We start from the raw sequence: 27,916 nt of genomic DNA, 5'->3' as shown, positions 1-27,916 counted from the left end.
TTTTTCATAAATCTTATCCTGAAATAACATAAACACATAAAATTTCCTACACATAACACGTTTACTAAGTTATCAGGAATCTTACACAGTTACAGCATAAATGTGGACTACGTGCCCCCAAAAGCATATGAATTTCCTTAGCAATTTGGCACTTAACAATTAACATGTGTATGATCGAATCCTTCAATATTTTTTATTTTATGAGTAACTCCATTAACTACAAAAGCATATGATCAACAAGCTTATGTGTCGGTTGCATACTTGCATAGTGATATACAAGTTGTATTTTAAGGCATCCATTGCATATTCGAGTTTGAATTCTTAGACGAATAACATTTTAAAATAGGAGCCACAAACATTGATGAGATGAACCCTTTACCCTAATAATAAGATAGAGTAATACATTGGTCAAACTAAAAGAAAATCGATGTCAAAAAATGGCATTGAAATTCATTTCTCATTAACACTTCAGAATGTATTCTCACTAAATTGGTAAGAGATAAACCTTTCCCCAAACATTCAAAGAGACCTATGTTTCCCAGAGGGATCTTGGATGAGGAAACATGTGATGATGTGAAATATGAATAAAGCTATTCACACATCTACATATTATAAGATAAGCCTTCATAAGATTGTAATGTTTATCGTCCATTTCTTAATTTTGGGAGTTATAAGATGGTCTCATAGTTAGGATGAAGAGTTTAAGGAATAAAGTGAGAGAGGTTATAGGTTCGAGTTTTAATTATAATAAAATAGAGTTATAAGATAGTTTGATCATTTTTCATGTATCTCCCTATTCATGATTCCACTGAATTCACAAATAAATAAAAAATAGGTGTTTCGATTCACAATTCAAATCCCGACTTGATAACCTTGGACCCAAAGTCTCTAGTTGCATAATATAAACATTTGGTGGGTTGCAACATTAAAGTGATAGCATTTACTATCACTATTTTCAAATTTGAAGCTGGGCTAAACTATTAATCTAAAACATACCAAAATGCATTTTACAAACTAGCATTATGTATTGCTTTTATTACCTAGAAAAAATTTGAGATTTAAGAAATATTCTTATTAATTAAAAAATATTTTTTCATTGTTAATATATTCCATTTCAGGATAATAAATATATTATTTTCTATAGTTATATTAATATTATATTTTCAATGCATCTACTTTTCAATGAACATTGCAATCTTTCAATTTAATGCTGAGTTTACTCTTGATGATATATTAAGTGTCAAGTGGTGATTAATTATAATGTACCCAATGACACGTGCATATTTCAAAAAAATTAATTATATGATAATTGACCACATGTCCTACCTTGTATCTCTACTCAATTAGAATTTTTTATTTAATTAAAAAAATAAAAAACAAAAATTAATATTTTAATATTATTTTATGAAATTTGATTAAATAATAATATATGAATATGATTTTTCAGGATAAACCATCAGGGTTCATATGATAACTCGAAGGACAGAGTGAACTTGTCAAACATGATTAAGATTCATTACCAATCATTGTACACGAATGCACTTCCCCTTTTTTAATTTGTGGTCACTTCTAATTATATGTTTAAATCAAGATGGACTTAGGAGATGGACGTACAACTTCTACCAATTAATTTATAGAAAGAGACACGAAGGGTAGAATAGGATTAGAGGAACTCAACAAATGCATTTAATTTATTATTGAGTTTGCTAGGTTCAATGGCTTTGTATGTTATGAGAACAAACAAATGGATACAAAATACCATCACCTTCACAATATTATTATTTTTCATATCTTTTTCTTCCTTACCCTCCTACACCCTCTAAAATTTTAATTGTTTTGATGCTTACAAATAGACCCACCACAATATTCTTGTATGTTGTTTTGTTGGCTAGTTTGTAGGTTATGTTTGAAAATGGGATAAAGATCTATTGTCCAAATAATGTCCCAAATCATGTCCCGGACCAATGAAAACATATTATGTCAATTAAAAAAGTTTTTTTATTATATTTTTTATTTTTATTTCAATATTATTAGTCTAAGACATAGTTCGAAATACCACTTGCAATAACAGATTCTTGTCATTCAAAATGAGACTGACCTAAAGTGTTTCATAAATTATTTCTAAGCTTCTTTTAGCAAATGCCATCTTATTGTTTTAAGCACACACGACAAAATCTTGGGGATGGACAATATATATGTTTGTCGTAGAACTTTGACTATACTTTTCAAGAGATATCAGAGTGTTTGTACATGTGATCCTTATGGATCTTATGGTTATGGATGCTGGTACGTCTTAGATTCCACTGTTTTTCACTGAATGAGAGGAAATTGAAGTAGTTTGTCATTTTTTTCGTGTGTGCAAGTATTATATTTGGAGTATAACCCTTTGATGGTATTATAGTCACTTATTGTTATAGTCAAAAAAGGCATTTAATATTCCACAAAAAAAATTTTGCTCAATCATTTGCCTTCGAGATTTTCAACCTCTTATAATTAAGCTAGGCAATGTAAACTTTTGGTGAACCAAAAAGTAATGCATACTTGGATTTTAGTCAGACATAAAGTATAGGGAAAATGTTTTGGTTTAACGAAAGGAACCCTCAAGTATCTTTCTTGTTAATCAAATATTTGATTTTTTAGTCGATCTGAGATTCGATATGTCTTTGCATCACTAGATTAACACTTTCTTGTTGGTAAAGTATAAGGAAAATATCAAAATATAAGATGTGCCGTTTGTTGTGGGGAGCTGTTGATATTTAGAAGCTGGCACCGACGAATAGTAAACGAAACAAAATGTGGGTAGAGTCTTAGAAAATTGCTTTTGATAGGGTCTCAATTCTATTTAATTAGATGGTCCCAAAGACAGTCTTGTCTTGTGCAATTGAATGAAATCCTCCATGTCTAAGTCTAGAATCAATGAAAAATAATCCTTATAGTTATTAGTTCTTAACCTCCAAAATGAAAGAGACAATAAGGTGGCAAAATAAAAAGGGTACTAAAGTAATTTTAGATTTGAATATGTGGATGTATCTTATGGATCAATTGATGAGGCTTGATCCTACTTAATTAGTAATCTTGAATTTGACTCTTAAAGTTAAAGACCTGATTCTCCTATCGTAGGATCATATCACCACACATAAATAGCATTTATATTCCATTACAACATTCATATCTCAGTGCTAGAAATCAGCATATGATCCTTATTGCTAGCATAATTATAGGAACGTGTTTACCATGCTATAGTGTATATATATGTATGTTTTTACCTCATACAAAGCATCAAGTAAAAATACAAAGCATTTCTTACTTGGTATCAGAGCCAGAGCCCAACTTCTTTCCGGTTGTCATGGGCCAAAAGATGCCCTTTAATTATGGGTCAAAGGTAACCCTTCGCCTGATCCGGTAGGCTTATGTGGAGGGGGCATGTTGGAAAGTAAGTCTCACATCGCCTACCTCATTGTCTCGGTAATGGTTTAAATACCTGTTGGGTTACTCCTCTCATTGCCAATTGGTTTTGAGATGGAATTGATTTTGACAGTGGTGCAAGTAATCATGTGACACACCAAACTGATAAAGTTGAAGAATTGACTGAGCATCATGGTAAGAATTCACTAGTTGTTGGTAATGGTGAGAAACTAGAAATTGTGGCCACAGGATCCTCAAAACTCAACTCTCTCAATTTACATGATGTCCTATATGTGCCTAACATCACCAAAAATCTATTAAGTGTTTCTAAATTGGCTGCTGATAATAACATACTTGTTGAGTTTGATGAAAATTGTTGTTTTGTGAAGGACAAGTTGACAGGGAAGGTAATGCTAAAAGGACTACTTAAGGATGGACTGTACCAGCTCTCAGGAACTAAAAGAAATCTGATTGTACCAGCTCTCAGGAACTAAAAGAAATCACAGTGCCTTTGTATCTGTCAAAGAGAGTTGGCATAGGAAACTTGGTCACCATAATCATAAAGTTTTAGACAAAGTCTTAAAGGATTGTAATGTCAAAATACCACCTAGTGATAATTTCAGTTTTTGTGAGGCATGCCAATATGGCAAAATGCATCTATTACCTTTTAAGTCTTCTACTTCTCATGCTCAGGAACCACTTGAGTTGGTCCACACAGATGTATGGGGTCCTGCACCAATAATGTCATCTTCTGGTTTTAAATACTATGTGCACTTTGTTGATGATTTTAGTAGATTCACCTGGATTTATCCTCTAAAACAAAAGTCTGAGATTGTGCAAGCCTTCACTCAATTCAAAAATCTGACTGAAAATCAATTCAATAAAAGAATCAAAGTAATCCAGTGTGATGGTGGTGGAAAATATAAACCTGTTCAGAAACTTGCCATAGCAGCTAGCATACAATTTAGAATGTCTTGTCCATACACTTCTCAACAAAATGGAAGAGCTGAAAGAACACATGCATATAGCTGAGTTTGGTCTCACCTTACTTGCACAAGCTCAAATGCCCTTGCATTACTGGTGGGAAGCCTTCTCCACTGCAGTATATAACATAAAAAGATTACCATCTCCAATTACCCAAAATAAGAGCCCCTATACACTCCTACTTCATAAGGAACCTAACTACCAACTCCTAAAAACATTTGGTTGTGCATGTTATCCTTGCCCCAAGTCTTATAACCAACATAAGCTACAATTTCACACAACCAGATGTGTGTTCTTGGGATATAGTAACTCTCACAAGGGGTAAAAATGCATCAACTCTCATGGCAGAATTTTCATATCTAGACATGTCATCTTCAATGAAGATCATTTTCCATTCCATGATGGGTTTCTCAATACACGAAGTCCTGTATAAACAACAACTAACAATTCATCTATTTCTTTTCCTTTGACCACTACATGTAATCTCATCAATGAGGCAAACCCACAAATCAGTGAAGACAACTATGCTGAGGCAAACACAGAGGCGTCTCAAGATCTCAACAATGTTGTAGAACAACATGACACAAATTCATCAGAAAGTGACACTACACATGGAGAAACACAAGACATAACTCAGCAGCTAAGCATGGGTGAAACAAGTCTGCTCACAGACCAAGGACCCAGTCTAAACACAAACACAGACAATACAATACAAACAAGGAGCAAGTCAGGCATTCACAAACCAAAATTACCTTACATTGGACTCACTGAAAACTACAAAGACACAATGGAGCCTACAAATGCCAAGGAAGCTCTCACAAGACCCTTATGGAAAGCAGCAATGCAACAAGAGTTTCAGGCACTCATGTTCAACAAAACCTGGATACTAGTGCCTTACAAACATCAGGACAACATAGTTGATTCAAAATGGGTTTTCAAGACCAAATACAAGTCAGATGGCTCAATTGAAAGAAGAAAAGCTAGACTAGTTGCAAAGGGGTTTCAACAAACAGCTGGTGTCGACTATGAAGAAACATTTAGTCCTGTAATCAAAGCTAGCACAGTCAGGATCATTCTTTCCATTGCAGTACACCTCAATTGGGAAGTCAAACAGCTTGACATCAACAATGCATTCCTAAATGGACATCTCAAAGAAACAGTTTTCATGCATCAACCAGAAGGATTTGTTGATCCTACCAAGCCTAATCACATATGCAAACTATCAAAAGCAATTTATGGCCTAAAGCAGGCACCAAGGGCTTGGTTTGATAGCCTCAAAACTGCACTGCTAACCTGGAACTTTCACAACACAAAGAGTGACTCCTCTCTTTTCTTTCTACAAGGTAAAGACCATATCACATTCCTCCTCATATATGTAGATGACATAATAGTCACAGGAAGCAACTCCAAGTTCCTTCAAGCATTCATCAAACAACTTAATGATGTCTTCTCCCTCAAAGACTTGGGTCATTTACACTACTTTCTAGGCATAGAAGTTCGAAGAGATGCCAGTGGAATGTACCTCAAACAATCCAAATACATTGGTGACTTGCTGAAGAAATTCAAGATGCACAATGCCTCACCATGCCCAACACCCATGATAACAGGTAGACAATTCACAGTTGAGGGGAAGCAACTGAAATATCCAACTTTGTTTAGACAAGCCATAGGAGGACTACAATATTTAACACACACAAGACCCGACATAGCTTACTCTGTAAATAAACTCAGTCAATACATGAGTTCACCCACCATTGAACACTGGCAAGGTATAAAACGGATCTTCAGGTATCTCCAAGGTACCACCAATTATTGCTTACACATCAAGCCATCCACTGACTTGGATATAACAGGTTTTTCTGATGCAGACTGGGCCACTAGTGTTGATGACAGGAAATCCACAGCCGGTCAATGTGTGTTCCTTGGTGAAACACTCAGTTCTTGGTCCTCTAGAAAACAAAAGGTAGTATCAAGATCAAGTACAGAGTCAGAGTATAGAGCATTAGCTAATCTAGCTATTGAGATAACATAGGTTTGTTCACTACTTACTGAACTTAAATTCCCTGTGCCAACGAAACCTATACTATGGTGCGATAACTTGAGTGCCAAGGCACTAGCCTCTAATCCAGTACTCCATGCTCGTTCTAAGCATATTGAAATTGATGTTCATTACATTCGAGACCAAGTACTCCAAAACAAGGTTATTGTGGCCTATGTCCTTACAACGGATCAAATCGCAGATTGTCTCACCAAACTATTAAGCCACACACGTTTCAGCCAACTTAGAGACAAACTTGGTGTGATCCACTCAGCACCAGTTTGAGGGGGGAAGTTAAAGACCTGATTCTCCTATCGTAGGATCATATCACCACACATAAATAGCATTTATATTCCATTACAGCATTCATATCTCAGTGCTAGAAATCAGCATATGATCCTTATTGCTAGCATAATTATAGGAACGTGTTTACCATGCTATAGTGTATATATATGTATGTTTTTACCTCATACAAAGCATCAAGTAAAAATACAAAGCATTTCTTACTCTTAATATATACATGTATTAAATATTTAAAAGACAGGTTTGTCCTCTATAGTGATTTTTCAATAGAGTTGTTTCGAGCTATCATAACAAAGTGTGTCATAAATTCTTACCCTCGCGGGAAAATGATACGAATATACAATCATATTTGATGGTTTAATTGGTTTGACCAACGTGTCCACTATATGAAACAATTAATATTGATTTTTACACAATAAACTAACTCTCCAAAATTCAAATGGATGTTTCATAACTACAGATGATAATAGGTACTGGATCTATGAGTACATGCAGAAAATATCCATAACAGATTAGGTTTGGGTCCGTATTTTTGGACCCATGAGTAACGAAACCCGAGATTTGAAGAATTGTTGTTGGATGGGTCTGGGTCCGAGCAATGAGGTACCCAGACCCGCTATTCCTTCCTATATATGGGAGGGGATCCACTTACTACTTCATATTTAGTCATTAATTCTAGAGAAATTCAATTATTTGAATTACTGAGTAGATTATAACATCATATTTTCCTAGAATTGATGGTTAAGATGTGGATCCCTTTGCATATATTGTTAATCCACAATGTTATATTATTAATTTGTAAATATAATTGATATGTTGTTAAACAATAGTATTTAACTAGTGATGTGATGTTATATTATTAATTGATACGTGTAATATAATATTATGTTGATTGGACAATTCTTATTAAATCAATTTTACGTCACAATGTTGAGGTAGATAATTTAAAATGTGTTTAAAACTTTAAATTATTTTTTATATATTTTTCTTTTTTATTATCTAAATAACATATAAGATTATAGTAAACAAATACACAATTACATAAATTATTGGTATGTTTTTTAATCAGTGGGTACTCGTAGATCCGTTGGATACTCAAGGACCCATAGATAGTACACCCAATGTGTATTTGCATGAGTTTGGAATGAGTCTAAGTCCAAAAATGAAGCAACAGAGTGGATTCAGGTAATGCACAGTACTATCCAGATCCAACCAGACTCATTGTCATCCCTAATCATTACTCTACTAATTTTCACCGAGATCACTTTAGTATGCTAACAAATTATTTGTTATCCGTGATTATGAGAATCGTATATTTGCTTTTCAATGAAAGTGTTGTCTCCCCAACTTATTACACGTAAACCTGTTTTTTTTTTGTATGTCATATATTATCAATTACTAACATAGAATGTTAACAAAATGATTTAACAGGTCGCACCTAAGTTTTTGTTCATGCTTTAACGGTAAGTTTCATACCATGACTGTTTCAAAGTCTGTGTGTATTTAAGTGTATCTACCACACATATCTTCTTTTTTAAAAGTGCCAAACATATCATAGATAAGCTGTTATTAGTTTAATTTACTTTATTTAATCAATTTAACAAAATCCTAAACAGAGGTGATTAATTAAAAAAGAGCTTCTAAATTAGAGTGACTCAAAATGAAAATTGTATAGGTCCCGGTCTCTTAATAACGGAAATAAATGGCCGAGAGAAAACATAAAAAAAAATGTCTTGTCTTGTACATCCGAGTACAATAGGAATTACTAAGTGTCATATTTTAATATTATTATGTCTCTTCACTATAATTAAGAAACTAATCTCATTTGAGATGTGATACTTATTAGAAAGGTATATTATATTATATAATTATTATATTTTTATTTGAGAACATTTCTAATAAGTGTTGTTTTCATAAATTTAATCTTTTAATTTATGAGTATCTAGTGAGGTCTTACACCACTAAACGAATACATTGTTGATTCTAAATGTGATTAACTAACACTAACACAAGCTTAATTACAATTGATTTTTAACTGTGAACGCTTAGGTTATGGCTCCCTCTCCCTTTAAAGTAAAATAAAAATTGTGTACCTAAAGAATAAAAATATAATTAGTTACGTAGTATACTAACCTACATTGAATATGTAACTAAGTACAGCTTATTGACTAACTGATGGTCAAGCTCCTGTTAACTCTCCCATCATTCCAAAGTCTAGGTAATGAAATTGTGCTCCCTTTTTTCAAGGGACCAGTATTTGATTCCCTAATTAAGTTTTAAATTATCAACTTTGTTCTAGTTCAAGCAGAATTAAAAGTAAACCGCATATTGAAATTCTTTTCTTCAAAATAATACCACTTTGTAAAATTAATTAAAGCCGTGGATACTTTTAGTTTTAGATGTGAAACTTGAGATCATGGTAGAAAACAAGTTAATTAATGTGAAGAAAGTTGTTCTTTGGTGGTGAAGAGGTTAGTTAGATACTAGATCTCCCAGTTAAATATAGGAAAAAATTGATCTGAAATCGGCTTGGGTGGATAATGAAAAGAGATTATAACACTCAATTAAGTATAAGTGTGTGCTTTAAGTGAAAGGAAATAGAGTGATAGTGAGTATATCTCCAGTCTCCTTATGTGTAACTTCTTCTATTTATAGTGTCTTGAAATGATCTATACTTCAAGATATTGCTTCAATTAAAGGCCAACTTGACTTTATAGTTTTTTCAGACTACTATAGATTTGGATTACTCATATCGTGTAGACAACATGGACATGCACTTCTCAGATGATGCGGCCTTGTCTTTGGCGTGTAAGTAAGGTCTTCATCGTTGCACTTGCTGACTCAGACACATCCTATCATAATCATCATTTTGCATAGCTAGGTCGGCCTTCCAAATATGATCAACAATCGCGTGACCCTGATCTTATTTGTTTGGTTGTAGGTCTAGTTCCTAGTAGTCGATCGACGATGAATGATTCTCACGCTGGAATGGAAAAAGATTAATCTAAATTTTCACATAAGTTAGGCACTTACTTAAATCTCCTTGTTTTGGAAATGAATAGTTTGTTATCAATGAGAGTTGAAGTTAGATATGAACATATTTTAGAATACTAGTTTGTAGTGTAGTATGATGATATGTTAATATTTCAACAAATTTAAACACATCACAATGTTTAATTTTATTAATGAGTTATGATAACGAATATCTTAAGGAGTTGTTTGAGGGATTAAGGATGACAATGGGTCTGAATGAGTCTAGGTAATGCATTACTCGGACCTGTCCTATTGCTTCATTTTTATACTCAGATCCGTCCCAGACCCATGCTAATACCTGTCGGGTCTGCTACCCACTGGTCTTTGTGTATCCAGCAGATCTGCGTGTACCCACAAATTCAAAAAACATTATAAATAATTATGAATAATTTATGTAATTGTATGTTTGCTTCCTGCAATCTTATATGTTATATAGGTAATCAATAAAATAAAAAATTATAAAAATTATTTAAAGTTTTAAGTATATTTTAAATTTACTATTTCAATATTATAAATATAAAATTGATTTAGTAAGGATTGTTCAATCAAAAAAATATTGGATTATACATATAAATTAACAACATCATATCATCACATCACTACTTAACAATATAACATCATTGTTTTAACATCATAACAATCACATTTATGAATTAACATTGTAACATTATGGATTAACAATGTATATATATAAGAATGAATAGCGGGTACGGGTACCCATAGGTCTGTGTACCTCATTATCCGAATCCAAACCCTTCCAACAACGGACTTTAAAATTTTGAGTTTCAATTACCCGCAGATCCAAAAGCATGGACCCAAACCCGACTCATCGTAGGTATTTTTTGCAGATACTCACGAGTTCAGATACCCATTGTCATTCCTACTAGCTATACAAAAGAAGAAATGTAGTTTTGAAAAACTAAATCCAACACTTATATCATCATTAGTCTTCAATACCTTATATCATCATTAGTTAAATCAAAATTTCTCTTTTCTCTTTATTAAACAATACCTTTATCACACTTTAAACATTCCCCTTAATTAACTAGGTTAAAAAAGGGAAACTACGGAAAAGAAAGGCGGGTGCAACTTCTTGAGGCGATACCTTCTATTGATATGTTTTTTGAACCCTTATAGAGAAAAGTCTAATATGCTTTTATTTGGTCCTAATGATAGCGGGTATAAGATTCATTATTATAATAATCCAATCAACTTTCCATTTTAATTTAATTTAGCCTGGGCCCTTGTGACATAGATTAAGGGTACATTTCAACCAATTGATTCTAAAATAATACTATACCAAAAATTCTCCAAATAATAAATTTGTTTATAGTGACATTGCAGACACATTCTTACGTGGTGATTAAAAGTTATCCACTGTGGTAAAATAGACAGGTAGTGAATAACCATGAGCCAATTATAATTTTTAGAGAAAAAGATGTATTATCATCATTAACAATTTAAAAAATACAAAATAAATAATGAATAATATATCAACTGTGTATTAGTCTTTATACTTACATGCATACATTTCTAGTTTTTATAGTATGTACCAATCATAGGTTTTAAATCTGGCAGATACAAATCACTCTTAGCTGTAAATTTTGAAAGTCCATCTTCCTTTTGGCATGTATCAGTGTATCACTTTGACTTGACTTTGATGTTTTTATTCTAAAAATCTTTCATGCACAGCATTTTAAGTAATATTGAGACAATGTTTGATTTATGTGTGTGAGTGAATATCAACCCATAGCATATGTTGACAAAAAGCAGAGAAATAAATGTACAAGTAACTTGTTATGCCAAAATATACTGTAATAACATAGCTTTTTATTATTCTGTCTAAAAAAATGTGTTTTTTTTTTCTAAACCCTTCACAACAATGGTAACTCCTTCCACAGAAAAACAAAATTGTGATTTTCTATCTTAGAACTAATATTAACAAAAACAGGATAATACAAATTCATGTGTATATTACTACTAGTGTTTTGAATCCCCTAAACTAATCACTTACTCACCAAAGCCTCAAATAGAGCAAAAGTTTTAGTTTCTAAGAAGGTACCCTTGAAACCTTTATATATACACACTCACACACATTACACAAACATCATTTTGTACATACCTAAAAGGAAAGTGTCTTACTCTTACATAAACTCCAACATATTCAAACCTTCACTTGATCATAATTTTACTTTCACAAACTTCTCATATTTCTTTCACCTTTGCACTTTCTTCTTTGCTTCAACTCTTTCCCTCCATCTAAATACATTACAGTAAGACCTTGTTGGGTCTTGTTTCTGTGATACTTTTCACATATATCCTTTGCTTTATATCATTGATCTTCATTCAAAACGGGTCAATTTTCAAATAGAAATGGCAGGGAAGATCAATAACAAGGTGGAAGTTAACTTAGGGTGTGGTTTTGTGGAGAGAATTTTCCACTTCAAAAGCAATAGGCTGAAAAAATCATCTGTTCATTCACTACCTATGAAGGGTAGCAATAATGCACAACAGGCCAAAAGAGAAGAATCCAAGAAGCCTACAAAGGTTCCAAGAAACAACATTGCTGAGACTGTTCCAAATGATTCATCTCACACAGTTAAAGTGGATCAGAAACCTGAAAGAAAGAGCAACTATGGTAATCATGGAGCACTACCTTCTTCTGCATACCGAAACAACGGCCAAAAAATGAGGCCTTCGGATGCTGCTAGAAGCTCAACTTCATCATCTTCTGGTAACTCAAGCCACACAAAGGTTCAACAAAACCATGACTCAAGTGAAGAAAGTATGCAACACAAAGAACCTAATGGTAATTCTCTTCAACTTGCTAGGATAAGTACTAGTCACCAAAAAGAAAATGAAAGCAAATCACCAACCAAAGACTTAGGTACTTTGAAACTCACAGGAAATTTGATTATGAATAACAGCCCAAGAAATAGTGTTACCAAGAATAAAGAGTTGATTTCTATGTCCCCTAGTTATAGTAATGCTAACAAAGGTGTGATGGGGAATATCATGAGGAGGAACTATGATGAGGTTGCGCAGATTCGAAGTCCGAGGAATAGCATAGACCCCGAGGTTTTGAAGTCCATGGGAAATGAAGCATACAAGCAGAGAAGATTTGAAGAGGCTTTGTTTTTTTATGACCGAGCGATCGCTCTCGGTTCCAATAAGGCAATTTATCATTGCAATAAGAGTGCAGCTTTAATTGGCTTGGGAAGGTTTGTGCTAGCAATTGTTGAGTGTGAGGAAGCTATCAGGTTGGAACCTTCATATGGCAGAGCCTACAACCATTTAGCAACAATATATTTCAGGTAACAAGAATAATGTAAATATGTTGTATGGTTCATTGATTCATTTAATTTTACTATGGACTAGTGAAAAACAAAAATGGTTATTCATGATGGTTATTTATGATGTGATGTTTGTTTTGTTATTACTTTTCCTTATTGAGTTGAAATTTTATGCAGATTGGGAGAAGCAGAAAAAGCACTGAATTGCAATCAAGTAACTACAGATTTTGATTCTGTACTCACTTTCCAAGCTCAGGCTCTTTCAAATCACCTTACCAAATGCATCGAAGCTCGGAAAGTTAATGAGTGGGAAGTTATACTAAAGGAAACACAGTCTGCAATAGCTCTAGGTGCTGATTCAGCTCCACAGGTTAGTTTCCCTGGTCTTAGCTAGGCCAAAGTGGTATCATAGAAATCTCTTTTACTTTTTATGTAAGTTCCATAGGATCAATAATTCGCTATGCCTTAAGCTAATTAAAATATGGTTACTTATGCCAGATCTATGCTTTACAAACTGAAGCATTGCTGAAGCTCCTAAGACATCAAGAGGCATATGCTGCCTATGAGAAAATGCCAAAATTTGATCCTGACTGGTGTAACAAAATATTCGGCGCGGCTCATAGTGCTTACCTTTTGATGATAGGCTCACAAGTTTACTTGGCAGCTGGCAGGTTGGTGAAATTGCTTTATTTTGATTTGTTTATCAAACTCTTCAACTTTTCAAGCATGCTTTCCGTATTTGGCATGCTGCATAAACAAAGAAAACCAATTTTAAAATAAAGAAATAAAAAGCAGGATAATTAGTGCAACCCAAGTATTAACAAGTGATAATCTTTTTTATCTTCCTAGAAATTATTTTATGAATTTCACTGTCATAATGATGCATTGTAAAATTAATGACTAATACAAACACTTGAAACATATTTAGTGTTTATATTCAATGGTCAGTGATGATACATTATCATCACACTGCAATTGCTTTGTTTATATTAAATGTTCAATGATGATATCAACACTATCTTTGTCCAGTCAGTATTGAACGAAATTGATTTGCATTTTTGTATGCTGACAGATTCGAGGATGCCGAGACAGTATCTAAGCAAGCAGCGAAACTTGATCCAAGCAACAGCGAGGTGAATGTTGTGGTAAGGAGGGCCAGAGCAGTAACATCAGCCAGAATTAGTGGTAACTTACTCTTCAAGGCATCAAAATTCACAGAAGCGTGTGCGGTATACAACGAAGGATTAGAACACAATCCATACAACTCAGTTCTTCTATGCAACAGGGCAGCGTGTCGTTCTAAACTAGGCCAATTTGAGAAAGCAATTGAAGATTGCGACGCAGCCCTTAAAGTTCAGCCTAGTTATAGTAAGGCAAGGTTGCGAAGAGCAGATTGCAATGCTAAGGTGGCTAAATTGCTTCCTACTTTACTATAAATTCTTCTACTACATACTTTTTTCCTTGTAATACTAAATAACCTCTTTGTTATTTTCCTTGTGTACATATAAATATGTAATAGTTGGAACGATGGGAAGCTGCTATTCAAGACTACGAAATGCTAATACGGGAAAAGCCAGGCGATGAGGAGGTAGCAAGGGCTCTATTTGAGGCACGGCTCCAACTTAAGATGCTGCGCGGTGAAGATATTAAGGACTTGAAATTTGGATCAAATTTGGTTTTCATCTCGAGTAATGATCGGTTCAGACATTATGTAACATCACCTGGTAACTTAAACTTTCATTGCATGTTTTATGCAAATAAATTTGGGCATTACAGATAACAAAATCTAACCAGTTTTCGATAATTGAACAGGTATGTCTGTGGTGCTCTTTTGCAACAAGACAACCGACAAGCAAGTATTGTTGGTGTTGGAGCAAACCTGCAAAAGATTTCCATCACTTAATTTCCTTAAGGTTGGTTACTTTTGAATATTGTACACATAACAACTTTTGTGAATGTCAACTGAAAAATTGAAGAATATTTAACTGCCTAACAGAATGTTAGGAGTTAGGACTTAGGATACTATTGAAATTGGACAAGCATGTGACATAACAACATAGCATCTTTATGTAGGAACAGAGAAAAATTCTATTTACCAAGTGTCCAAAATAGTATGTTAATAAAATAATATATAAACTTTATATTGTTTGTTGCTAATAATTAACTTACTATTATAGGTGGAGATTGAAGACCACCCTTATTTGGCCAAATCAGAAGGAGTGAGCTATATTCCATCCTTCAAAATATACAAGAATGGTTCAAAGGTCAAAGAAATTCAAGGAAACAACCACGAGTTGTTAGAAAGATCAGTTAAATTATATAGCAGTTGAAGATGGTTATACTTCTTCAAAACACAACATACACTGCATAATTGCATAGCATTTATGTAGCCTGTAGAAAATCTTATAGGAAAAGGAAATTCCGTGTTTGTAATTTGATTCTTTTACTCCCTTGTTTGAGCAAACTTAATTCATCACACACCCTATTTCATGCATAGTTGCATGTGGTTTGGAAACATGAATTTTTATTTTATTTTTGATGATTGGTAAGTTATATATATACTTTTTTGCAAGAGTAATTATTCAGAGGATGTCATTTTAAACAATTGGAGCAATGTAGAAGTTGAAGTAACACATTTTGCTATACATTTCAAAAGACTTTATGAAATTTCCTAATATTTTCTCAGGATGTGAGCCAAATTGAGTAAAGAACTGTAATTCTAGGCAGGGCCATAGCCCGTAGCTGGACTTAGGCCATCGAGTTAACCCTTAAGGCCCTAAAAATGTTTATATTTTAATAAATTTAACCTCTTCAACAAATAATTGGTCTATTGATCAAAGATCTGGCTCGATCCTAGGATCTTGTAGAAAATAAAAAATCAAAGATCAATACTTGAGAATGACACTTTATTATACGAGACATTCATAGATCCAAAAGAGATTATTTCCTTAACACAAAAAAACACTATTAAGTTTATAAATTTTAATGGGTTAATATTGTGCACCTATAATTATTTTATCTCAAAAAAATAATATTAAGTATAATATTTAACTATTTAATATAGTATATCTTGTGTGTATCTTAATCAACTAGTAATTCTACAGTTGACTTAACAGTCCATAGGTTCAATGCAAGGCTATGTAATTTGTTGGGTTTATTCAAGTGTGAAGTTCCACATTGGATATGCATGGAGTAGTAAAAGAGTTTATAAGAATGAAATGTCCATGAAACTAATACCTTAAGGTTTTGGTTCAAGACGTGGTGTCTCACTTGTGACTCTTCATTCTTCCTATACCCATGTAACAATGGAACTTCCCGATGATTGGAGGCTCCCCGGTCGTAGTCTGGTTCAAGAGAGTATTATTAATTACCATGTCTATTTGGTAAAATCCAATGTTGTACTCAAGAGAGTATTATTAATTACCATGGTGTTCCACTGTGTTTAACTAGCGGGGTTTCAACCTACATAATGAATATGAATGTCGGGTTCTCGTCTGCTGGTCTCATGCATGATACTTTAGATTTGTGAATTGATTTTTGAAAAAGAATTATAAAGAATAGACGTTTTAAAACTATGAAATACATTTATAAGATAAAATCTCAACTTTGATAGGATACTTACTCTCTAAGTATAAATAATACCCACGCTGCTTGAAGGAACCTACGTGGCTTCAATCATTGAACTTTTCCAAGGCCATATTGCAAATCTCAACAAGAAAAGGGTGGTTATCATCTGTTATACTTCCCGATAGAATAGCACCTATTTTAGCTTCTCCTCACAGATAGATGCCATACAATTTGAAGTCAAAGAATGAATACTTAATATTTTATTTGAGGCTAATACGATAGTCATAGTAAAATGGGTTGCTCGCTCTGTTTAAGCAGTGCCTGTAAAATGCCTGCAAATCAAAACTGGACATGTGTATGGCAGCTTTTATTTTTGGGCAAGTTAGCATAACTTCCTCATTTTAAAATGGTTTTGTGGGCATGCCCAAAGACATTGACAAATAAGTAAGTAAAATATCCATGAAATAAAATATAAAAAATTAAATGAAGTTGGAGATAAAAGGGAAAAAATAATAATTATGTATTATATTATAATTTTTTGAGTAATTGCATTCTAATTATGAGGCTATCCACATTGCCCAATAGAATGTATGTAGGCTTGATGACAAATATGTTGAATAAATGAGCTAAATTTGTATGTTTTGTCCCAAAAATTTGCAAGGATTTAATATATATACTGATATTATAACTGTTTTTTATACTATCGATATATTATTTATATGTTAATCATTATTAATTCTCAAACAAAAGTAATACAGATCAATGATAAATGATGTGTTATAAATTTAAAATAAAATATTTTACAGCACAAATTGCAAATAATTTGTCCACTGAAAAGCAACACTTAGATAAACTAAAAGTTCATAAAAATAAAATCTAACCATTTTATATTATTGAGACTAATATTATTAATCTAGGGACTAAGGGACATATGTTTTTTTAGTACAGAGTATCTCACTTCTTAATATAATACATATAGCCAATCATACATCACTAAGAATAAGAGTATAATATTAATGCACTGATAGTATAAAGAATTATGGACACAATCAGTATATCATCTATCCTTCATTTGAATTATTTTTTCTGAAAAATCAAATATAATTGAAAATGAATGATAAATAATAAAATGAAAATAAAAAAAACTCATACACTGTTAGTATATACATATTTTTCTCAAATTCTAATATCATCACTTTATCAATATCGTTTCCTGATTCTATTACTTATACATATTTCTCCAAAATAACTTAAATTACTCAGATTCCTTTTTATTTAATATTTTTTAATCAACATAATTTATATTTAATTACAAAATCTCTTGCAATTGCATTCGAGTTTATATTGTTAATCTGTGAGTGACGTGAGTCATGTTTTGGTCCAATCCAATCATATCAGATTACAGAACTAGTATAAGAACAGGGCCAGTGCTAGTAATAATTTAGTGCTTTCTCCCCTGCTTGATAATTTCAAACAAATTCTACCATCCGACAAAGAAAGAGCAACGTGGTAATAAGATACAAAAACAAAGAAAAGATATGTTTGAGAAACAAAGTACGGTGCCAACTTGCATGTGGGAACTTGTGAAGGTTACTTAAAGTCCAATGGTTACTAACACTTTTCAGCTTTTTTTCATGTATGTTACCACCAGACACAGGCTTGTATATATGCATGTGAGTTATGTTTTTGGGAAAAAACCTGTGATGCCTTTTTCACTCTTTCAGGTTTTATTAGCATTTGAAACAAGTACAACAATTGTTCTTCATTGATGTAGAGATGGAGACACGTGTTCAATGGGCCTCACCTGAATTCAAAAGAACCCACACCAGAATCAGATATTAATGGTGGAAAACTATCATATTCAGAAAGGACCACCTTTAGTTGTACGGGCTTGGGAATAAAATCCAAACCCGAGGATATCAGTTTAACCCAACCCGATTTTGACGTGGCAATTTTGTTCTAATTGTGTTGGGTGAAAAACGAACTCATACCCACAGATCCACTTTAAAGAGAGAATTGAAGATGAGAGATTCTATGGATAATAAATTAATTTTTTTAGGGTTTGATTAAGAGTTTTATTTTGGAGAGGAAGGAAGAAAAATGAATAATTTGAGAGTCATTTCACATGTGTACTTGATGACTCCAATCATTCCCTTTCGTTTCCTTACTCTCCAAACTAACCCTTAAAGTTGGGTTATCTTTCATACTCATAATGACTCACAAAAATTTAACATTTTGTCTTACTGTGAATTAGATCTTACACCACTTATCATATCGTTGGTGTATGAAATTAATATAACATTATTTAGTTTGCCCTTTACTACCTATTATATATAATATCTCACCCATTATTTCTCTTAATAATCGTTAAGCGAGATAAAACTTATATCCCGTGTGACAAAATATTATTGGATTTGTAATCTTAATCCTTAATAAGAAGTTCTCAACTATGGCTTTGCCCCGTTAATTGTTTCCTATGTCATTGTTCCATTATTAATATGCTTATTGTCATGCTTACTATTCTGCAATAAATTGTTCAATCTGTCAGGGGAAATTATGGAGTTGAAAATAGAAATAGAATTTAATTTGAACCTTCAAAGTTCAAACAAATACGCCATTGTCACTTTAGTACACTGCCAAAGTCATTGAACATTGCTTTGACCATATTCTATATCCAGTATCCATATTCAACTCAATTCATCTACTCCATTTCACTTTTCAGTAGCTGTTACAGACTACTAGTTCTGAACTCCTTTATTAATGAACCGCAAACATGGGAGAAAGTAGATAAGCTTTTATAGCAAAACTTAATGCAAAATTTAATTAAGGGTAAGAGTAAATTTAATTATATTGTTAACCAATTATTTAGTTAGTTGTTTTAGTTAATTAAACTAAGTGTTATGTATGTAATCGATTATCAACAAGATTATGTTAATTGATTATCTTATTAACAATTTTTATCTTTTATGTTTTCCTCTCTTTTAGTATAAAGAATGATTTTTACATATTTGTAATCATATTGAAAATAATAAAAAACAATGAGAAGAATCATTTATTTTTAAAAGAGTTTTGATTCTCTATTCTTTTTTCTTATTCTTTCTTCAAATTTTTATTTCTAATTTATGTATAACTCCAACCATTTTTGTTTTTAAAGCATTCCAAACCCATCACCTTTAAGTTGAACTTGGGTTGATTTTACAGTCGTGATTGTTTACGTTGGGGAAGGAGCCAAACCTAGTTAGCTAGACTCACGAGTGGACAATAACAAAGTAGAGAGCTAGAGACAGAGATGTGGTTTAAATGTAACAAGGGAAATATATTCATTGCAACAATATTGTCTCAACCATAATACCTGAGAATAAAACCTTAACCAGGAGAGTTGGACATGCTTTATATTTTTGAAATACTGAGGCAACCTTTGCCCATCTTTTTTTTTTTTTTTTTGGCCATTTGGCATGCTTAGCACTATCCATATCATGATTTTAATAAGAATGCATATCTATAAAGCAGCGATCCCGATACAAGTTTTAGACACCAATAAGTTCATACACAAATTCTTGAAAATGAGGGATTAATATGCCGGATATGTTTGGACATAAAATATGAATTTTATAAAATTTTGTAATATGCACATAAGAATATAAGATATTGAAGTAGGAACGGAGATCATCTGTCCACGTGTTAATATATGATTAAAGTGCTCTATTTTATTATTTTAAAATTATTATTTTATTAACGTGTTAATATATTATTGGTTTGAGATATGAAATGAGACACCGTTGAGAACATTCCATTGAAGTATAGGTATAAATGCATATAACAAATATCAATTCTGAATTTTAGAATAAAAATACATATTCCTTTAACTAAAAAAGTAAGAATATACAGAATGGAGAAAATAAATTCATACACATGCCAGCAAAATATTTTCCAGGTACTTATGAGAAGAAAACAGAAAGATGTACATATTTTTCCAAATTAATCATAAGACAAACTAAAACTGGGATTTGATTTTTAGACTTCCCTTTTGTCACACGAAAGTAAGAAATAACACAAACTTTGTAATAACACTTGGAGGAAAAAGTTGAGACTTGCCAACAAAAAAAAAAGCAATTTTGATGAAAAATAGTAGTAATGAACTAGTGATCATCTTTTCCAACTTCTGCTTCTTGAGAATGAATCTCTTAGGTCACCAACAATCCATGTTTCTTTTGCAATATCAGATGAAAGCTCATAAAAATCAGTGGCATATCGCATTACATACAAGTTATCTTTATTCCTCTTCTCTTCATCCATTAAAGACTTCAAACTTTTCCCTTTCTGTATCACCTTTAACTCTTCTTTTTCTTTCTCTTTTTCTTTTCCTTTTCCTTTTCGTTCATACTTTTCCTTTACCCTTTCTTCATGAATATAACCACCTTCACTCTCATCATTCAACCAACTTTTTGCAGGAGCAGACCTACAACGCATGAGCAACAATGCATTTGGTGGAGGAACATAGTTCTTAGCCATTGCCCCATCATCTCTTATTACCTTATCTTTTTCTTTCAACTCATTATTCTCATTCTCTTGCAACACCATGAACCATTTAGAAAACCTAGCTTCTGAATCTTCATTATCATGACTTTCTTCTACTTTCACATGATTTTCATGATACCCTTCTTCATCTTCAACATCATCTTCTTCTTCGTCATCTTCGGCGGCTATATCCGTTCCAGGGAATGAACCAAAGCACCTTAGATCAAACCTTATGCTTCTTAAACAAGTCAAGAACTGCATTACCTCCTTCTTGAAACCAAAAGTTTCAACCCAGTTAACACCACGCTTCTTCTGCTTCTTATCATTGTGAATTTTCTCTATCTCTCCCATCACTGATTGCCAATTCCTATAACCAGCATTGGTTTTAGGCCTCACCTTGATTTGGCCAGCACAAGTAACTTTTGGAGAGGTTGGTTCTGCAATCTCTGATCCCATTGATTTAGTACTTTTACCCCATAAAAGAGGACTAGATGCTTGGTCACTGCCACCACCTTTGGAGAATGTTCTCTTATGGTGGCGGCCGTGACCGAGTTTTTTGGACTCAGAAGGCCTAGCTGGGCTGCAAATGGGCTTAGGCATTAGACTAAGATGAGCTCTAGAAGGGAAACATACTAATAGATCGGTAGAGGGTGCTGCTTTGGTTTCTCTTCCTTTAATCATGTTTCTTTTTTTCTAACTTCTTTTGGGGTTTTCTGTGTTGTAACTTAGATCTTGTGCTTGTTGAGTATGGAATTACCAATGGTGTGTCTTGGGGTTTTGTGGGTTTTTTTAGTCTTAAAAAGAAAGGAGGACGTGCTTTTCTTATGCTTTAGGCCTTTATCTAGGTGTTCTTTCTCTTTAAATTATGTTTCCTCAGTTATGTCTAATTGCATTGGTTTTTGGTCCCCCCTTGAACTGGGTTATGTTACTTTACCATTCATTATGGCACCTCATACATTCTTACATATATTTATTTTATATAAGGTATGTCAGTATGTGACAATATCAAAATATACGTACATCGAATATGATATTCTAAGGCGGGTGTGGTATTTGGAGCGGTTCCAAAAATATTTAGAATTAACTTTGATGTTGCTTAATTCCTCAAGCTTGGTGTTAGAATTCGATTTATATGAAAAAACTCGATTGGAAGATAGTATATTCACTTTAGTGATCTACGTGCCTAAAAAAACTAGTATCCAACTATCCATCCCAATTCCCAACATCTTGGATGGATAAAAAAAATAGTTACTTAGTTTTTCCCAAACATTTATACAATAAAATTTGGGGCCACAGGAGAAACCTTCTTTCACATCTTCAGCTTATTTTTATAACATGTGTTGGTGCTAGGCAAGAAGATTTAAAATGCAAAAGGTGATATAAAGAGTCATTGTATTGAGAATAATGATTATCTCCATCAATAAGAAGCAAATGCCATATAATAACATACAAAAGAAAATATGTAAAGACACTTTTGTAATTTTATTTATTATGAAATTATATTTTTATTATTAAAAATATGATTACAAGCAATCATTTGTCTCTGTGTTAATAGAGATAATTCATTGTTCATTCTAGTGGGCGTGCTTCATAATCCGATTATAGTTAACCTTCTAAGCCCATGCCAGATGAGTCTACCCTCTTCTTGTGCACAAACAATACATGACCTCAACATCAACTACGGAACTACCTCTAATAAAAATATTCTCATTATTTGTCTCATTTATATTATTTTATAGAGTTTGATTGATTAGAAATATAAAAATATTTTTTTGAGACAGATAATCTTTTTGTTCCTCGAATAGAACCCACAACTTTCTTTCATGTAACTTAATTAAAGGAAAATGACCATGTATTGATGATAATGGAGATCATTGCTTAGTGATAAGCTTATTCAATTTCCATTTCATTATTTGCGGATACGGCTACTACAGCATCTTTCAAGTCATGCGCACAAAGAAAAAAGAGATTTTTCACTAACTAAATGAATTAACGCAAGTGATATTATCAAGAAAATGATGCACGAGTTTTTTCTAAATATAGAGATGTTACGTGAATACTTAATAAAAAATTAAAAAGACGGCTCAAATGAAGTCTTAAAATAGTGATTTATCTTTTAAAGAAGTGTAAATGGTAGAACTATGAAACATAAAATGTAATCATCTAAGTTCAAACCATGAGAATTGCACAATTTCCACCGTCCCATAAAAATCTTCGTCCGTCAGAAAAATAAAACTCAAAGTGTCGATACTATACTGTGTTATAACATCAAAACTTGTCCCTATGTTTTCGTTGTGGATTTAAGGTTAATATTCTTGTAAAGATAGATACAGTGCTAGAATGTTATATATGAATCTATTTTGATGGAAGCAAGCAGGAAAACCCTGAGGTCTAAGGTTTGTAGACAATTATGAACAACCTTTAGTGTTTCTTCTCCCATCTTTCTATTCCTAAATAAGAAAAATGCTGCACTAGAACTAAAGTTATGAGGGTGTGAAATTTGACTAATTGAAGTGATGATGGCATAATGAAGAAAGTATAGCACTTTGGAGCTGGAAAAAATGGTCCCCTCTACTCTCTAGCCATCATTTACATAGCAGAAGGGTTAGATTTTTATGCATTACCAAGACGTATTATAAACAATGTTATTATGGATAATAAAGCTAAGGTTTAAAGCAATGTTAGTAATATCTTACTAATCATAATTGTTCATCAGTTCAACCAATACAAAGTTAAGGTTTAAAATGCTATAATAACTTATAGCACTCAAATTTATAAACATTTATACTTGGGCCTAACCCACCTTGGGAATTATAATTTTCTATACAAAAAAATATCCTCGTTTGCAATTATAACTAGCTATGTCTGTCACTGTCATCACTCATTAGTCATTACCAAGGGCATTCATGTGTAGGAAAAGCATTAGAAGTTGGTGGGAGAATATTTTAGCTGTATATTGCGGCCAAGAGAAACCATCTCAATGGAATTAAATGTTACTATAAGAGACCTTGCTGCTACAAGGGTGTGTCTCACAACAAAACAATACACCCTTTGAAGAACAATGGAGATAACCATGTCTCCCAATCCCATCACATATTCTTGATACGCATAATAATGTTAATTTTCTAACACAATGGAGCAATTTGTCTAACAACGCACCCTTAAAAATCGAATGGGATCAGTGAAGTATCGAAGAGTTCAGTATCGAAGATGAACTATACTTTAAAAGTCATATAGCAATCTTAGAAGAAGCATTAATTTTGGCACATGGACGCACCTCAAAATTTTGTTATTTACCTATTATTGTTATCAGTCAGGTTTTTTCTCACACCATTTCAACCTTTTCTCCTACCCAAACCACCTTTCAATTAAATTGAGGAACACATCTTATAACTGTGATTATGGACTGCATATGCCCATAATGTAACAGCAATTAAGATTTAAAACTTGACAGTACTCCTATCTTCCATCTATGTCTTTAAGCTTTATCAAACTTCTCACCAGTCCCCCAGTCTTTGTAATCATCATCATTACCCATGCCAGAGTTAAATCATACCTACTACTATGATTTTAAATTTCGATTATGGTTACAGTGGTTACAGTCAGGATCACTATACCTTTATTATAATTGTGGAAAGTTATTGCTGAAACTGTGGTAATTATGAGAGCAATGCAATTATAAATACTCCCAAAATTGAAATATTTCATTGCAATATTGATTGTGGACTACATTATCCCCAACCAAACTTGGAACCTCCATGTTAACAATACAAACTAACACTCACGACCATCCTAACCCACACTCGAGTTGTGGTAATGTTAATTAAGTTTCATTATTTAAAGGGTGCAACATCTACTTAAATGGGCAAAACAAACATGATAGAATCACTCTATTATATATATATATTTTTAAATTGATTAAGGGTTCGGGTTCCATATCTCATTTCTTATAAATGAGAACTGCTGAAATATGTATTTCCTACTTCATATTTTATAATAATTATCTTTATTAAATTATAATTTTTATTTTCATAATAATAATAAGAAATGCTTATTTTGCGATGTCATTACTTTTGTACCAGTGTCACCTAACCAGTGGCTAAACCTTGTACTTCAGTTTTTGATTGATGTACACGGGAGAAATTGATTCACACGAGTAGATAGATACAATGGTCTCAGTCCAAGTCCGAAACAAATTGTGATTATGTTATTGTTTTATTATAATTGTGGGAAGATGTGAAATCAATTACAGTAGTGATATGAGAGACTATCAAAATCACAATTATAATTCTGAAACACTAAATACACATGAACCATAAAACAAAAAAAAACAAAAAAAGTTGAAAATTATAGCAGTGTTTAATTATTTGGTGTGGTGTGTTTTTATTGGGTAGCATTGTAGGACAATCAATCACATTTTGGAGGGACTATTCTAGCTAGAAGCTAGTGTTCTAGACACTAATTATAATAATAAAAACAATCAACTCAAAGAAACTTATGTAAGATATTGACAAAGATGCAAAAGACAATCCTTTCATTGGTTATCTTAGCATAACTTCACGAGATAAATTATGTGATCACAATAATTTTGTTGCCAGAACGTTCCTATTCCTTTCACTAAGTACATTTAAATGTATTCTTTCCTACAAGAATTTTATAAGATGGGGCTAATCTAAGATCTCTTTAGTGGATTGATTATATTAATTTTATGCGACTAGTAACTAGTTAGAGCTACCATGATACGCATAAAGTTCACAATTTTCCATCCTATTCCAAATCTTCTATGACAATCTCATTGGTGCCACTCATTGAGGTGTTAAATCTTCTCTGCGTGCTTAATAAGATTGTGGGCACCTAATCTTTGCATATTCGCCAAAGATATGAGATGAAAAAATGTCACATGACCATCAAACTTACAGTAGTTTCTTACTAGTTTAAGAGTGAAAATACTAAATGAGAGGATGAAGGTCTAAATAATGCACTCAAATTGTTCCAAACGCACAATAGCAACATTCCAACTTTTAATCCTTCCGGAGTGAGTTCCATTACAATGGCCCACTAAGCATGATAAGAATTAAAAAGTAAAGCAAAAATAGAATCTGATTAAAAAGCTAAAGCCAAGGTTGAAGTGTATATGGGTAAATGTAAACTATATATGAGGCGAGATGCTATGAGGAAGAGAAAAGGTTTTAAATAGTTTCTTGGCAATACTAGTAATTTCTAAAATCTTGATATTTCAATAATTGTGAATATGTATGAATGATGCAACCACAATTATGATTGCAATATAGTTTTGGTGACTTCCAAAACCTTAACATATCAACATCTATCACGATTAGTAACTTCTAAAATATTAACATTTTGAACATTTGCCATTGATATGACCATAAATATAATTACAATATAGTTTCATTGACTTCCAAAATCTTAACATATCAACATATGCCCCAACCTAACTTTAAAACATCAGGAAGAGGTAAGAGATCAGTGGAGATATATGGCATAAATATGAGTGGGCACGGTGGTGGGCATAAAAGTGGGCTTAGCACTAACCACTAGGCCATGATTTGCGGGTCCAGGGTGAATCATTGTCCAGGCATCGTGGGTAGCAAGTCACATCACTGAAAGAAGACAAAGTGTGGACCCAAGCCCTATGCAGATATGAAATTGAAGATCTCTCTCGGTTCTCTCAATGGTGGGCTAGCGGTTATTTCAGTTACTTAATTACTAGTTATATATGCTCAGAGAGTGATATTTCCATTTTGGGATAAACCTTCTTTGAGAATGAAAGCTTGAATCTTTGCATAGGGTTGAGGTATGGTGACCACACCATTATTTTGGACCCTAGCTGCTGGGGTTGGGAATATATAGTCTATTGAAGCTTGTGGTTTATTTTTTAATCTAAACAAGTTATTGGTGTAAGGCATCGCTGGATCTCCAAGGTTGGGGGTTTGATTCTTGGGAGGAACATGAAAGAGACGATCATGAACCAAAAAATAATTAGTTTCTTACTCAAAAAAGATAGGAATACTAGATTTTTTTTGGTTTAAGAAGAAATATCAATCAATTTAATTTGGAAAGTTAATGATCTTTTTTATCAGCTTGAAATGTGATTACAAAATTTAATTCAAAAAATTAATCAACTCGAAATGTGATACCAATGCAATGTTTCTTTCTTTTTGCTTTGGAGATTATATATGAAAGTTAATCAACTCAACATATTTACTTGTTTTGATTGCTTGCTTTTTATGTCTTTTATAATGAAACTAATAATTTGGAGATAATAAAATCTGTACAAAATTTTAACCACTTTATCCCTAACAACAATATTGGTCTTTATTGTTCTCACGATTTTGCGTTGTACCTAAATTGGATTCCTTTTATTACTCAGCACTTAAACAAAATATCCGAGTACTATTTGTTAGAGTAAACATAAATAGTATTTGGTAGAGAAAAAGAATAAAGAAAAAATATGAATGTAACTTGTGCTTTTAACTTATATCAAGAATAGAAAGAAAACAAATAATTGAGCATTATGCTCAAGGAGAGTAGCAAGACCAAAGACCATAACCCCCATAGAACTTATTCTATCTCATGCATATGTTCGTAAGCATTGAGAGTCTGACATTATTTTGTAAGATACTACATATTCTTCACATCCTCACACATGATATTTTAGATCAAATTGGATTCTATCTTTGATCCAAAGAGATTTATGGATTACAATAATTGTCTCCATAGTAGCTTCAGCGTATTTAGCTTATCCTAGCTAAGA

The 27,916-nt window shown here is 32.7% G+C and overlaps 2 protein-coding genes across 3 annotated transcripts; one reads left to right on the top strand and one right to left on the bottom strand.

Annotated features, from left to right (window-relative positions):
- LOC109327195 (TPR repeat-containing thioredoxin TTL1-like) lies at window positions 523–15,633 on the top strand. Of its 2 annotated transcripts, none has more exons than XM_019560263.1 (9): window positions 523–533; window positions 12,291–13,077; window positions 13,234–13,426; window positions 13,555–13,727; window positions 14,129–14,462; window positions 14,576–14,780; window positions 14,869–14,969; window positions 15,234–15,423; window positions 15,490–15,633. In XM_019560263.1, exons 2-8 carry the CDS (start codon window positions 12,452–12,454, stop codon window positions 15,384–15,386), a joined length of 1,785 nt encoding a protein of 594 aa, XP_019415808.1. In that variant the 5' UTR covers window positions 523–533; window positions 12,291–12,451; the 3' UTR covers window positions 15,387–15,423; window positions 15,490–15,633. The 2 variants fall into 2 exon arrangements, with proteins under 2 accessions (XP_019415808.1, XP_019415807.1); XM_019560262.1 differs by lacking the exon at window positions 523–533 and adding an exon at window positions 11,929–11,997 and having other exon boundaries at window positions 12,084–13,077; window positions 15,490–15,583.
- LOC109327196 lies at window positions 20,514–22,080 on the bottom strand. Its single transcript, XM_019560264.1, has one exon. The coding sequence runs from the start codon at window positions 21,820–21,822 to the stop codon at window positions 20,770–20,772; it is 1,053 nt and encodes a 350-aa protein (XP_019415809.1). The 5' UTR covers window positions 21,823–22,080; the 3' UTR covers window positions 20,514–20,769.

The sequence above is a fragment of the Lupinus angustifolius genome, chromosome LG14 (assembly GCF_001865875.1).
Source record: "Lupinus angustifolius cultivar Tanjil chromosome LG14, LupAngTanjil_v1.0, whole genome shotgun sequence".
Classification (NCBI taxonomy): domain Eukaryota; kingdom Viridiplantae; phylum Streptophyta; class Magnoliopsida; order Fabales; family Fabaceae; genus Lupinus; species Lupinus angustifolius.
The sequence above is the reverse complement of the archived record's forward strand: the minus strand, read 5'-3'. Positions and strand labels throughout refer to the sequence as shown.

Coding starts and splice junctions, on each gene's coding strand:
- LOC109327195 (XM_019560262.1), top strand. CDS start 12,137: ATGGCAGGGAAGATCAATAACAAGGTGGAAGTTAACTTAGGGTGTGGT. Junction 13,728..14,128: donor GTTTACTTGGCAGCTGGCAG/GTTGGTGAAATT, acceptor GTATGCTGACAG/ATTCGAGGATGCCGAGACAG. Junction 14,970..15,233: donor CATCACTTAATTTCCTTAAG/GTTGGTTACTTT, acceptor TTACTATTATAG/GTGGAGATTGAAGACCACCC.
- LOC109327196 (XM_019560264.1), bottom strand. CDS start 21,822: ATGATTAAAGGAAGAGAAACCAAAGCAGCACCCTCTACCGATCTATTA.